At 49.6% G+C, this 13,798-nt stretch overlaps 1 protein-coding gene across 4 annotated transcripts in view; it reads left to right on the top strand.

Moving 5' to 3' along the window:
• Window positions 1–1,822, top strand: part of Cxxc5 (CXXC finger protein 5) — a 33,555-nt gene extending 31,733 nt beyond the window's left edge. For all 4 annotated transcript variants that reach the window (XM_045132821.1, XM_004652431.2, XM_004652432.2 and 1 more), the window contains one exon: window positions 819–1,822. In XM_045132821.1, the coding sequence (XP_044988756.1) occupies window positions 819–863 (45 nt within the window). In that variant the 3' untranslated portion in view covers window positions 864–1,822. The remainder of the gene's footprint in view (window positions 1–818) is intronic.
• Window positions 1,823–13,798: the final 11,976 nt, after the last annotated feature.

Below are 13,798 nucleotides of genomic sequence, written 5' to 3'. Positions count from 1 at the left end.
AGAGCAAACATCATATTGGCTGCCCTGCCCTAAGGCTCAGGGTAGGGCTGAGTTTCTTGTAGCTAGGGCCTGTCTCCCATTGGGGTTGACTTTGAGAAGACAGAAGCATTCCTATGCTGTCTTCTCTGTACCCTTGTGCCCCCAGACATGGCAACCTAGTTGGAGTGCCAGGCCTAGGTACAAAACATCACTTCAGCTTGTCCCCTGCCTCTCTACTCACTACTAGTAAAGATAAGTTGGCATCATAGTTGGAAATCATTGTTACCCCAGGTGTGGTCTCTTGACCCCCTCCTCCTGCTCCAGCCCTATCCCTCATATGCCTGTCTGCTTATCAACACACCAAGGCACTCACTTTGAACCATTGTAGACACCCATGTGTATACCTACCCAGTATGTCTCCTCGTTACAGACACAGCTGCTTGTTGAGCCCAGCTTGCACCTCCCCTCCCTCAGCCTTGTACACCAGACAGCATAGCTGAACCTAGCGCACGCACACACTCACACGTATCAACGCACGTGCTCACTTGGTCATCTGGTGCTTCGTGCCTTTGGGCCAGGGAAGAGGGGTTTCCTGTCTGGAAGAAGGGCTCCTAGGCAAAGTGGTTCAGGAGACCTCTGGGTGCTCTGGGCCCTCTGGCAGCCCAGCGGGTCACGGGCTTTCTTTCTGTCCTGGCCAGGATAGCAGGAACTCCGCGGGGTGGCCGCCCATCCTCCATGCCCATCCCACCATCATGAGCCGGCCACGCGGAGCGTCTTGCACCAGGCCCACCTGGACCCTGACTGAACTCTCTCCTTGTTTTTGTCTCCCGTCCCACCAGAAGGTGATGCTTCCGACGGGAGCCGCCTTCCGGTGGTTTCAGTGACGGCGGTGGGAACCCAAAGCTGCCCTCTCCGTGCAATGTCACTGCTTCGTGTGGTCTCTCCGGCAAGGGATTCGGGCGAAGACAAACGGATGCACCCGTCTTTAGAACCAAAAATATTCTCTCACAGATTTCATTCCTGTTTTTATATATATATATTTTTTTTGTTGTCATTTTAACATCTCCACGTCCCTAGCATAAAAAGAAAAAGAAGAAAAAAAACTGCTTTTTCTGAAGAACAACAAAAGAGGTAAAGATGAATCTATAAAGTACCGAGACTTCCTGGGCAAAGAATGGACAATCAGTCTCCTTCCTGTGTTGATGTCGATGTTGTCTGTGCGGGAGATGCTGTTTTTGTGTAGAGAATGTAAATTTTCTGTAACCTTTTGAAATCTAGTTACTAATAAGCACTACTGTAATTTAGCACAGTTTAACTCCACCCTCATTTAAACTTCCTTTGATTCTTTCTGACCATGAAATAGTGCATAGTTTGCCTGGAGAATCCACTCACGTTTATAAAGAGAATGTTGATGGCGCCAGGTAGAAACCCTCTGAATCCACCCTGAGTGCAGAGCCGCGGTGGCCGGGCCGGGCTGAGACCTCCCCGCCCTGGCCGCTGCGCTGTGCTGCGCTCACCATCCCCCAGCTGGGATCTCCCATCCCAGCAGTGATGATTTTGGAGAAATGAAAGGTTCTATTTGTTGATCCACTGAGATCTGGGGAGTCCACTCCGCAGTATTTCTGATCTTGGCTACTTCCCTTAGAGAAAATGAGTCCTCTTTTTCAGCCTTGCTCATGGCAACAGAAGAAAGGGCTTCTTTGCGTGGTCCTCTGCCAGTGGGGGTGGGTGCCCAGGGGGCCCCTGCCCATGGCCAGCTTCCTGCTGATGAACATGCTGTTTGTATTGTTTTAGGAAACCAGGCTGTTTTGTGAATAAAACAAATGCATGTTTGTGTCACAAAGCACCTCTTGCTTCTTGCTCTGGGGTTTTGCAGGGCTGGTTTGGGAGCTGTTGCTGGACTGGGAGTTGTGTGGGACCATGTTAAGGGGAAGGATTGCCTGTGGATACTTACGAGTTTGGGGGGGAGCAGCCAGCCTAGAAACAGGATGGAAGCAGTCTTCATCTTGTAACCTGGCTATCAGAAGTTTCACTCCACTTAGGCACACCGTTCCACTGGACTAGTAATGACCAGTGCCATGCCCATACGGCCTGCAGTGGGCGTGGACTGCCTGTTTGTGTTCTTGAATGAGAGCCGCTGGGCTCCCTCAGCCAGCCTGATGTGATTTCTCCTGGGAGCAAGCTGTTTCCTCCCAAGTTCCTAGAGACAAGGGTGTGTTCAGGGTACTCACTCAGACCCCTCCCTACATTCCTCTTCAGGCTAAGGGTTTCTAGAAACGGCCCTGGCTTTAATTGCTGCCACCTCCAGAGGGTTTTGTCAGTATGAAGTTCTCTAGGCCTCAGAAGCCAGATGTCTAGGGAAGCCACCACATGATCTAGGCCAAGGCAGCCTGAACAGGAAGGAGTGGCAGTTGCATGCCCCTCCCAGCACATCTCAGAGGCCAGCCTGAAGGAGAAAGCCTCACTACCCACTGAGGGAGTATTCCCACCTTGCTTCCATGAGCCTGGCAGGGATGGAGGCTCAGTGTGAAGAAGGACTTCCCCCAGGTGGGTGAGGGATTTCGGGACAATGGAAGGTGGGAACTTGAAGCTGAGAGGGTGGTGGGGTGGGGGAGATGGACTGTCCCTGCCATTGTTCCTGCAAGGAAAGTAGGGAGGGAGGGTCCTGACCCCCCCCCCAACCTTTACCCAGTGTCACAGGCTGTCTTGGAACACCGCGGGCTCAGCAGCCTGGCCTGGCACAGCAGGGGCAGGCGGGAGTGGGGGAGGCAGCTTTCAACTGCATATCTGCCTGGGAAAATTCCCTTTCATGTGGCTGCCTGTGATCTCTCCAGGCGGCTCTGCCAAAGGGAGGTGTCCAGCAGGGAGTAGGGGAAGTGTTGCGGCTAGGGGCACCCTCCCTCCGCCCCAGCACGAGGTAAACTGCAGCACCTCCAGAACCTCAAGGGAGCTGGAAGGTCCTGGAGGGTGTGGGGAACCTGGCCAGCAGGGGGCACCGGGATGGAGGCCCTGGCTGACAGCACACAGGATGCAGATGGCCACAGCCGGTCCTGGTTGGCACACTTCCAGATATGGGGTTAGTGGCTTTGGTGCCAGTTCCATGAAGGTGTGCTATGACTCAGCCAGCCTGGGCCTTTAAGTGTGCCAGCCCATGGCCCAGAGGCCCCTGGGCCCACCCCAGCATAGAGATGCCGGAAGTTCAAAGCTCCACACCTCTTGCAGCTATTGCCATCTTGTGTGTCCACCGTGGAAATGGAGATGAGCTTCAAGGGCTCGGGAGGAGGCTGGGGGCACCATGGCTGTGATGAGGACTTGCCTCAGAAAGGGGGCAATTGTCTAACTCCAGAAAATGGTCTAACAAGGAACTGAGACCAGAAGGGCTGGACCTTGCCCATCCTGAGCACCGGGAAGTGTCAGCTGCCGCTGCTGTTCTAAAACTTATTCCTGGGCTAGGGAGATGGCTTAGTCAGGAAGGTGCTTGCCCCACAAGCATGAGGACTTGAGTTCAGATCCCCAGCACCCAAGTAAAAGCCAGGTGCAGCCCAACATCAACCTCTGGCCTCCACACATACCCACCCACATGCCTACACACACACACAGGCATGGGCGTGGTGGCACACATCTTTAATCCCAGCAAAGAGAGAGGCAGATGGAGAAATGGGCATGCCAGGGCCTCCAGATGTATATGCCACCATGTGTACCTGGTTTACATGGGTCCTGGAGACTGGAGCCTGAATCCTTTGGCTTTGTAGACAGGAGACTTAACTGCTGAACCATCTCCATCCCTTTTTATTTTTTGGTTTTTCAAGGTCGGGCCTTGCGTTATCCCAGGCTGACCTAGAATTCACTATATAAGTCTCAGGGTGGCCTTGAACTCACGGCACTCCTCCTACCTCTGCCTCCAGAGAGCTGGGAGTATGTGCCACCACACCCAGCTCAAATTTTTAAAACCCATTCTGTTTGGGGTGGGGAAGAAAAACTGGGCTGGGAAGATTGCTCAGTGGTTGAGGTATTTGCTTGCAAAGCCTGCCTGAATTCAATTCCCAAGCCACCCACATAAGCCAGATGCAAAAAGTAGTACAAGTGTCTAGTGTTTGCAGTGGCAAGAGGCCCTGAATCTCTGATTTTCTTTGTTTTTTAATTGCTGGGTATGCTGGTGCATGCCTCTAATCCCAGCACTCAAGAGGATCATTATGACTTCAAAACCAGCCTGGGACTACGGAGTGACATTCAGGTGAGTCTGGGGCCCTACCTGGCGGGTAGGGGGAACATGAAAAAGAAAAACTATTCAGGCCAGGGATGGTGGGTGGTATATGCCTTTATTCCCAGCATTTGGATGGTTGAGGCAGGATAGCCATCAGTTGCAAATCAGCTTTTGCTAGAGACCCTGTCTCAGATGATCAAAACAAGCCAGGGGGCTGGAGAGATAGTTTAGTGGTCAAGGTGCTTGCCTGTGAAGCCTATGGACCCATGTTTGATTCCCCAGTACCCACAAAAGTCAGATGTACAAGGTGGTGCATGCATCAGGAGTTCTTAGCAGTGGCTGGTGTACCCATTCTCTCTCAAATAAGTGAAATATTTTTAAAGAGGAAGGGCCTGAGGAAGTGGCTCAGTAATTAAAGGCACTAGTTTGCAAACAGGAGAAAAGGGCTGGAGAGATGGGCTAGCAAGTTAAGGTACTTGCCTGCGAAGCCTAAGGACTCATGCTCAACTCTCCAGGTCCCCTGTAAGCCAAACACACTGTGACTCAAGTGTGCAAGCTGCACATGTGCACAAGGGGGTGCCCGCACCAGGAGTTAGATTGCAGTGGCTGGACATGGCGACACACACCTTTGATTCCAGCACTCAGGAGGCAGAGGTAGGATTGTCAAGAGTTTGAGGCCACCCTGAGACTACACAGTGAATTCCAGGTCAGCTTGGGTTAAAATAAAACCTTACTTTAAAACAAATATTATACACACACACACACACACACACACACACACACACACACACACATACACATCTTCAAGAAGATGCTCACTTCTAGCCAGGCACCATCCTGAAGCCCTAGCCAGCCACACTGCCCATTTCCGTAGTGTGGCCCTGACCTTTGCCAGCCTATCTCCGTCTTTCCTCTGGCTGGTTCCACTCTTTTGGCTGATGGTCTCTTCTGTTACCTCCTGTATTCATCTGAGTGGCCTTGTAGAGCTCTGAGTCTGTCTCCTGTCTTGCGTGTCTATCTCCTGCTGCCAGAACCCTTGGACCCCTGATGATGCCCCATTCTCTCCCTACCAGGGTGCAGTGAGGGGCTTGGGCAGCTTCAACCAGTATCGTCATCCCCTTCTGGGTGATGTGGCATTAAGAACTAGTTTTGGAAAGATGGCTCAGTGGTTAAGATGGTTACCTGCAAAGCCTAAAGGCCTGAGTTCCATTTCCCAGTACCCACATAAAGCCAGATGGAGAGTGGCACATGCATCAGGAGTTTGTTTGGAATGGCAGTAGGAGGCCCTGATGCATCCCACCTCTCTCCTCTCTGCTTGCAAACAGGTTTTTCTTCAATATTTTATTTTTATTGTTTTTGGGGTTTGTTTTGTTTTTCTTGGTTTTTGAACTTTTGAGGTAGGGTCTTGCTGTAGCTCAGCTGACCTGGAATTCACTCTGTAGTCTCAGAGTGGCCTCAAATTCACTGTGATCCTCCTGCCTCTGCCTCCTAAATGCTGGAATTAAAGGTGTGTGATGGCACACCCAGCCTAACGCATATTAAAAAGTAAAAAACTTTGGCTAGCGAGTTCAGCACTTAAGACACTTGTCTACAAAACCTAATGACCCAGGTTCAATTCCCCAGTATTCCCATAAAGCCAGGTACACAAAGTGGCCCATGTATCTGGAGTTCGTTTGCAGTGGTTGGATGCTCTAGCACACCCATTCTGTCTCTCTTCTCTCTCTCTCTGCTTGCAAATAATTTTTTAATTTTTTAATATTTATTTTTTATTTGAGAGAGGCAGAAAGGAAGAATGGGCACACCAAGGAATCAGCCACTGCAAACGAACTCCAGATGCATGTGCCACCTTGTGCATCTGTCTTATGTGGGGTCTGGAGAATTGAATTGGGGCTCTTTGGCTTTGCGGGCGAGTACCTTAACCAGTAAACCTCTCCAGCCCAATAAAAGTATTCTTAAAAGGGCTGGAGCCAGACATGGTGGCAGCACTCCTTTAGTTCTAGCAGAGATCATGGGAGAGAGGTAGGAGGATCACTGTGATTTCAAGGCCATTCTGAATTCCAGGTCAGCCTGGGCTAGAGTGAGGACCCTACCTGGAAAAACAATAAATTGGGGTGGGGCAGGGGGTGCTGGAGAGACACCTTAGCAGTTAAGGTGTTTGCCTGTGAGGGCTAAGGAACCAGGTTCAATTCCCCAGTACCTATGTAAGGCAGATAAACAAGGTGGCTCATACGTCTGGAGTTTATTTGAAAATAGCTGATTATGGTGGTGCACATCTTTAATCCCAGCACTCGGGAGGCAGAAGTAGGAGGATTGAGGCCAGCCTAAGACTACATGTACCTGCACATGTGAGCATATACGCATCACACACAGTTTGCACAGAGACACATGAAAAAGATGACGGGAGCTGGAGAGATGGCTTAGTGGTTAAGGTGTTTGCCTTCAAAGCCAAAGGGTCCCGGTTCAATTTTCCAGGACTGCGTAAGCCAGATGCACAGGGGGGCGCAGGTGTCTGGAATTCCTTTGCAGTGGCTGGAGGCCCTGGTGTGCCCATTCTCTCTCTCACCCTCTTTCTCTCACTCAAATAAAATATATTTAAAAAGAAAAAAAGAAAAAGAGGATGGGTTACTGGGTATATGTGATGCTTCAAGACCCTGAAAATCCCATGAGACCTTATGCAAGAATGGATCCTCAAGTTTGCGTGTGACAATTTGAAAATGAATTTGTGACTGGGAAACTGCTATACTTTTCATGTGGTCGTAGATTAGTGTATGATGTCAGTGGCCATACTTTGAGATGTTCGGTGACATTGGACAGTCCTGTAGTAGACCCAGTGTAATACTGAGCTGTCCAAGGGAATATGCGACACTGGGTGATTCTGTGTATTTGACAAGGGATATATAACACAGTTGTGTGGCATTGTGTGACCCTGTGACAAAGTAGTGATGCTAAGCCAAGGTGGCTTGGAGGCTAAAGTAGGAAGCCACAAACTACAAAATGAGTTCCAGGTCAGTTTGGGCTAAAATAAATAAGAGCCTGACTCTTTGTCCATGATCTTCATGGATATAGTACTAAGATGGCAATGAGTCAGTGATCATGGTATATGACCTTATGTGCTGCCTGGCTAACAGGCATGTTCAAGGCAATGTGTGTGCGTGTGTTCCTAGGACTCTGCCTGCCCCAGCAGCTAACCAGCTCTGGGGAACACCAGACTCTAGAGCCTCTCACCCTCAGCTGGGACCTGAGGCCCAGTCTGCATGGGGCACTGGTGTGCAGCCAGCAGACACAGTTCCCATGGACACGATGCCCCTCTCCCAGCCCCACAGACTTCAGCTCCACAGAATATTCTGGCAACTCTAGCCCTTTTGTTCTCTGTGACCGCCAAAGGCCTTTCCCTACCGCCTGCACAGCCCCTGCCTGGCAGATCCCCCTTCCAACATAAACAGCCAGCATTTGAGTGACCCAGTCTCTAGCCACCCAGACCAAAGTCCCTGTCCCATGCTCCAGATCTTGAGACTGGGCCTTTGGCCCTGTGCTGTGAGTTTGCTGTGGTTGCACTGTGCAGGAAGATGGATGGAAGCGTCTGTGGTCGTACTGAGTGTGGACTAGGAGCTGAGCTAGGAGGGTGTAACTTCCCTCGGCCCATGGCTGGTTGGAAGGCTAGTCATCAGTCCAGGCTGGCTTTAGTTTGAATGTTTATTTCTTTGGCTCCAATAAATCATCAGGGTTGAGATTATGACCCATTTTATAGTGAAAAATGAAATGTATGATTTAGCCAGGCATGGTGGCACACGCCTTTAATCCCAGCACTTGGGAGGCAGAGGTAGGAGTATTGGTGTGAGTTTGAGGCCACCCTGAGGCTACATAGTGAATTCCAGGTCAGCCTGAGCTAAAGTGGGACCCTACCTTGAAAAGCTAAATAAATAATAAAAAGTGTATGACTTGCCCAAGAGCAAGGTAGTGGCAGGCTTGATTAGCACCAGAATCCTGGCTGCCTTGGGAGGACCAGCTGCCTCCAAAGGAATGGGGAGGGGCCTGGGAGTCTGGACATATGTGTTCCTGCTCATTTCTTTGACATGATGTGTCAAAGCCACAGTGTGTGTGTGTGTGTGTGTGTGTGTGTGTGTGTGTGTGTGTGTGTCCTTGCTGGGTGACCTTGACCAAGTGCCTCTGCCTGTGTTCCCGAGAAAGGACAGCACAGCCAGGGTTGTAGAGTGGGGCACTCGACAGGGTGCTTGCAGAACAAGGTTACTGGACAGTGACAAGACCCACAGCAACTCCAACAGGGATGTGAAATTGAGATTAGTGGCCCCACGGGGCAGATGCAGGTTTCGGGGCCCAATTTATAGTACCAACAAAGACAGACATTGCCAAGCATGGTGGCACACGCCTTTAATCCCAGCACTTGTGAGGCAGAGGTAGGATGATCACCATGAGTTTGAGGTCACCCTGAGACTAATTCCAGGTCAGCCTGAGCTAGAGAGAAACCCTGCCTTGATAACCCCCCCCCAAAAAAAAAGGACATAGTGACAGCTGCATGGCTCAGCCTTTATATCTGACCTGATTGCAGCACCAGCTCTTACCCCCTTCCAGGTGCCAAATATGCATACGTAGAGACCACCTCAGCCTTCTGTGGACACCCTCCCCCCGCAATGCTCACCCAACAAGCCACTGCTGATGATAGCCAAGGTTGGGGGAGATTCAGGCAGCCACCAACAGTAATAATACAGACCTTCCTTGGCCCCAGCACGCTGCAGATGGGAATTGGGCACAGAGATTGCCTTGCTGTCCCCCAAGGTCACATAGCCTGCAGTGAGTCCTATCCCCAAAGGCCCAAGTCTGCATTGAGGGCTCTGCTTGCTGGGTAGGACGGTGGGGGTACAGGAAAGTCCCCTGAGGCTGCTGGCCAGGCTGCCAGAGCAGACACTTTCATATCTCTGGCTGTCGACCTGCCATCTCTGAGGCATTAAATTGCCCTCCTGCGGGAGAACAAGGGCAGGCCTCAGATTCCAGGCATCAGGGCGTGAAGATGGGCAGGCCCTGGGGAGGTAAGCCAGGTACACCCAGGCTCCAGGTCTGGGTACAAAGAGCAGGACTGGCAAGACTTGGCCTGGGGGCTCAGGTGGCCATTCCTGAAGCCCCAGATGCCATACTCCAGGGGTGCACATTCCTTTCCTTGGCCACCTTGCCTTACACCGATTCTAACCCCTCCCCAGGTGGCACCTCCTCTAGCCATCCTGAGTCCTGCTAGCTCAGATGTCCCAGTGTATCACAGCACTGACCACTCTGGGCAACATTGTGGTCTTTTGCTCATGAAGAAACAGGAAGGTCAAGGATTGAAGGACACCCTGGGTTACATATTGAGACTGTCAAAAACACAAACCTGCCGGGTGTGGTGGCACATGCCTTTAATCCCAGCACTCGGGAGGCAGAGGTAGGAGGATCTCTATGAGTTTGAGGCCACCCTGAGACTACATAGTGAGTTCCAGGTCAGCCTGGGCTAGAGCGAGACCCTACCTTGAAAATCCAAAAATAAATAAATAAAATAAATAAAAATAAACCTGCTAGGCCTTTAATCACAGCACAAACAACATCTGTGAGCTGAATAAACATTATCTTTAAGGCTTCTTTTTTGGGGGTGGGGGAGGTGGTTAAAGGCATGTACCAACAGACTTTTTTTTATCTCTGTATGTATTTCCAACCACGGAAAAGGGAAATATAACTTTAAAAAAAATGGCAGGGATTGTGGCTTAGTGGTAGAGCACTTGACTTACCTAGCATATATTGCAAAGCTATGGATTTTTTAATGTTTTTATTATTACTAACAAGATGTTTTGTATGGGTGCATCATGTGTTGGTACCCTCTTTTTCCTCGTCCCTGCCCCCATTCCATTGGATACACCCTCGGTAGGGTTGCAGGTATTCTCCATGGGGTTGTAGTTTATGCATTGTGGGGGCAAAAGCTATGGGTTTGATCCCCAACATTGAAGGGGGGAAAGCTGCTTTTTACCTTTCTCCATCCCTGGAACATCCATAGATACCCCGTGGTTAGAGACACTGAGGATGAACTTCTCCTGCCTCACAGGACACAGAGCTGTGGCGGTGGACCAAGTGTTGGACCACTTCATTGCATTCACATGTCCAGAACCCCACAAGAAGGGCTTTGATCAGTGATCCTCATTTCATATGTGACAACATTTAGGTTCAAAGAAGTAGAGAGACATATATGTTGTAAAGTTACATAGCCAGTCCTCTGCCTTCCAAAGTGATCCCTGTAATCCCAGCACTTGAGAGGCAGAAGTAGGAGGATCACTAGAGTGAAACCCTTCCTCAAAAAAAATTTTTTTTTTTCCAGGCATGGTGGCACTCACCTTTAATCCCAGCACTTGGGAGGCCAAGATAGGAGGATCACCCTGACTTTGAGGCTACTTTGAGACTGCAAAGTGAATTCCAAGTCAGCATGGGCAAGAGTGAGACCCCACCTGGAAAAAACTTTTTTAAGTCTTTTTAACAAAAAATTTTTGTTGTTTATTTTATTTATTTGAGGGCAACAGAGAGAGAAAGAGGCAGAGAGAGAGAATAGGTGAGCCAGGGCTCCCAGCCACTGCAACTGTATTCCAGACATGTGTGCCCCCTTGTGCATCTGGCTAACGTGGGTCCTAGGGAACCGAGCCTCGAACCGGGGTCCTTAGGCTTCACAGGCAAGCACTTAACCGCTAAACCGTCTCTCTAGCCCACTTTTTAAAGTTTTTATTTTTATTTATTAGAGAAAGGAAGGAGGAAAAAGCGAGAATGCGCACACCAGGACTTCTAGCCACCACAAACAAACTCCAGATGCACGCACCATCTTGTGCGTCTAGCTTATATGAGGACCTGAAGACTCGAACCTGGGTCCTTAAATTTCTCAGGCAGGCACCTTAACCTCTAGGCCATCTCTCCATCCCCACTTAATTTTTTTTTTTTTTTTTTGAGACAGGTTCTCATGAATCCCAAGCTGGCTTCAAACTTACTATGTAGTTCAAGGATGACTTTGAATGACTCATCCTCCTGCCTTCTGATGGGATTATTAACATTAACATGCTCAGGTTTTTTTAAAATTCTTATTTATTTATTTGCAGAGAGAAAGAGACAGAGAGAATGGGTGTGCCAGGGCCACCTGGCCACTGCAAGCAGATTCCAGATGCATGTGCCATTTTATGCAACTGGCTTTATCTGGCTGGTGCCTTAACCACTGAACCATCTCTCCAACCATGTTTTTTGTTTCTTTGAGGTAGGGTCTCACTCTAATCCAGGCTAACCTAGCATTCACTATGTAGTCTCAGGTGACCTCAAACTCATGGTGATCCTCCTACTTCTACCTCCCAAGGGCTGGGATTGAGGGTGTGTGCCACCACGCCCGTGTTTTATGTAGTGCTGTGGATCGAACCCAGGGCTTAGTGCACAACTAGACTGCATTTTGTGGGGAAGGGTTTGAGGCAGGGTCTCACCCAGGCTGACCTGGAACTCACTCTGTAGTCTCAGGGTGACCTCAAACTCATGGCGATCCTCCTACCTCTGCCTCCCAAGGGCTGGGATTAAAGACGTGCACCACCATGCCTGACCACTAGACTGCATTTTACCAAGGAAACCACATCCTCAGCCCTTTTTTGCTTGCTTGGTGGTTGTTTGTTTGTTTGTTTTATTTATATTTATTTATTAAACAGAGAGAGAGAATGGGCATGCCAGGCCCTCTAGCCATTGCAAATGAACTCCAGGCTCTTGCACCACCTTGTGCATATGGCTATTGTGAAACCTGGAGAATCAAACCTGGATCCTTAGGCTTCACCAGTGAGTGCCTTAACCACTAAGCCATCTCTCCAGCCCTTATTTCTTTGTTTTTAAATTTTATTTATTCGCAAGCAGAAATAGGGCCTCTAGTGCTGCAAATGAACTCCAGATGCATTCACCACTTTGTGCATCTGACTTTACATGGGCACTGGGGAATTGAACCTGGGTAATTAAGCTTTACAGGCAAACTACTGCTGGCTGAATCATCGCTCGGGCCGGATTGGTTGTGCTTTTTTTGTTTGTTTGTTTGTTTGTTTTATTTATTTGACAAAAAAAGAGAGAATGGGCATGCCAGGGCTCCCAGCCACTGCCAATGAACTCCAGATGCTTGCTCCCCCTTTAGGTCCTTTGGCTTTTGCAGGCAAGTGGCTTAACTGTTAAGCCATCCCTCCAGCCCTGTTTTTTTTTTTTTTTTGTTTTGCTTTTTTGTTTTTTGAGGCAGGGGATGGTTTCAAGGTATGGTCTTGCTCTAGCCCAGGCTGTCCTGGAATTCACTATGTATTATCAGGGTGGCCCCCAACTCAAAGAATTCCACCCACCTCTGCCTCCACAGAGCTGGGATTAAAGACATGTGCCACCAAGCCCAGCTCTGTTTATTTGTTTCAGGGAGTCTCACTCTAGCCCAGGCTGGCAATAAACTCACCACCCAACTGCCTCAGCCTCCAAAATGTTGGGATTATAGGTATGTGCCACCACACTCAGCCCAATTAAGAAAAATATATTAGCTAAAGAACTGGGTGTGGTGATGCACACCTTTAATCCCAGCACTCAGGAGGCAGAGGTAGGAGGATCACCATGAGTTTGAGGCCACCCTGAGAGTACATAGTGAATTCTACTAGATCAGCTGGCTAGAGTGAGACCCTACCTAGAAAAAAAAAAAAAAGAAAAATTAGCTAGGGCTGGACAGTGCTACTTACTTTTAAGGGCACTTCCTGTTCAAACACGAGGGTTTGAGGAGGCCTTAAAGGCTGCTTGAGTTCACTCTGTAGGACCGGTATCAACAGCTGGGTATGGCCAAATGTGTTGGTGCCTGTAGACCCATAGGAAAGCAGAGACGAGAATCCCTGGAGCTCATGAAAAAAATGGCAACCATCAGCTCAAAGAATGGGAGGAAGAGGGCTGGAGGGATGGCTTAGCAGTTAAGGCTCTTGCCTGCAAAGCCAAAGGACCTAGGTTTGATTCCCCAGGACCCATGAAGCCAGTTTTACAAGGTGGCACATGCAGCAGCTGGAGGCCCTGGTGCCTCCATTTCCTCTCTCTTCCTCAAGTAAATAAATAAAAAAAAAAAAACTGCGGGAGGAGGCCAGGTGTGATGGCGCATGCCTTTAATCCCGGCACTGGGGAGGCAGAGGTAGGATTGTTGTGAGTTCAAGGCCAGCCTGTGACTACATAGTGAATTCCATGTCCGCCTGGGCTTGGGCGAAATTCTACCTGGAAAAAACAAAGAAGAGTTGTGAGAGAACAATCAAGTTCTATTCTGTGAGTGCACCTCGCTGCAGGTGAGTATAAGGCACTGTATGGACACAGTCATGTGCCTACACCACCTATGTTGGCAAATGCAGAAAGTTCTAGAAACAAAGAGTACTAGGGAAGAGAGTAGAGGGTAGGTGTTCTGGAAGCTCAAAGTAGACACAGCCTGAGGGCATACAAGCTCCAGGATCCTGGCCAGCTTGAAGGCCTGCTCAGAAAGGACCCCTTCAGCAGCGGGATCAACAGGCAGTTGCTGGGAGACTGGCACCAGGGGCGAGGGTAAGGGCACTGTTCGTCCTTGATAAGGCAATGGAACCCAGG

The sequence above is a fragment of the Jaculus jaculus genome, chromosome 13, assembly GCF_020740685.1.
Source record: "Jaculus jaculus isolate mJacJac1 chromosome 13, mJacJac1.mat.Y.cur, whole genome shotgun sequence".
NCBI classification, from domain to species: Eukaryota; Metazoa; Chordata; class Mammalia; order Rodentia; family Dipodidae; genus Jaculus; species Jaculus jaculus.
Note: the sequence above shows the minus strand (reverse complement) of the source record. Positions and strands in the feature narration are given on the sequence as shown.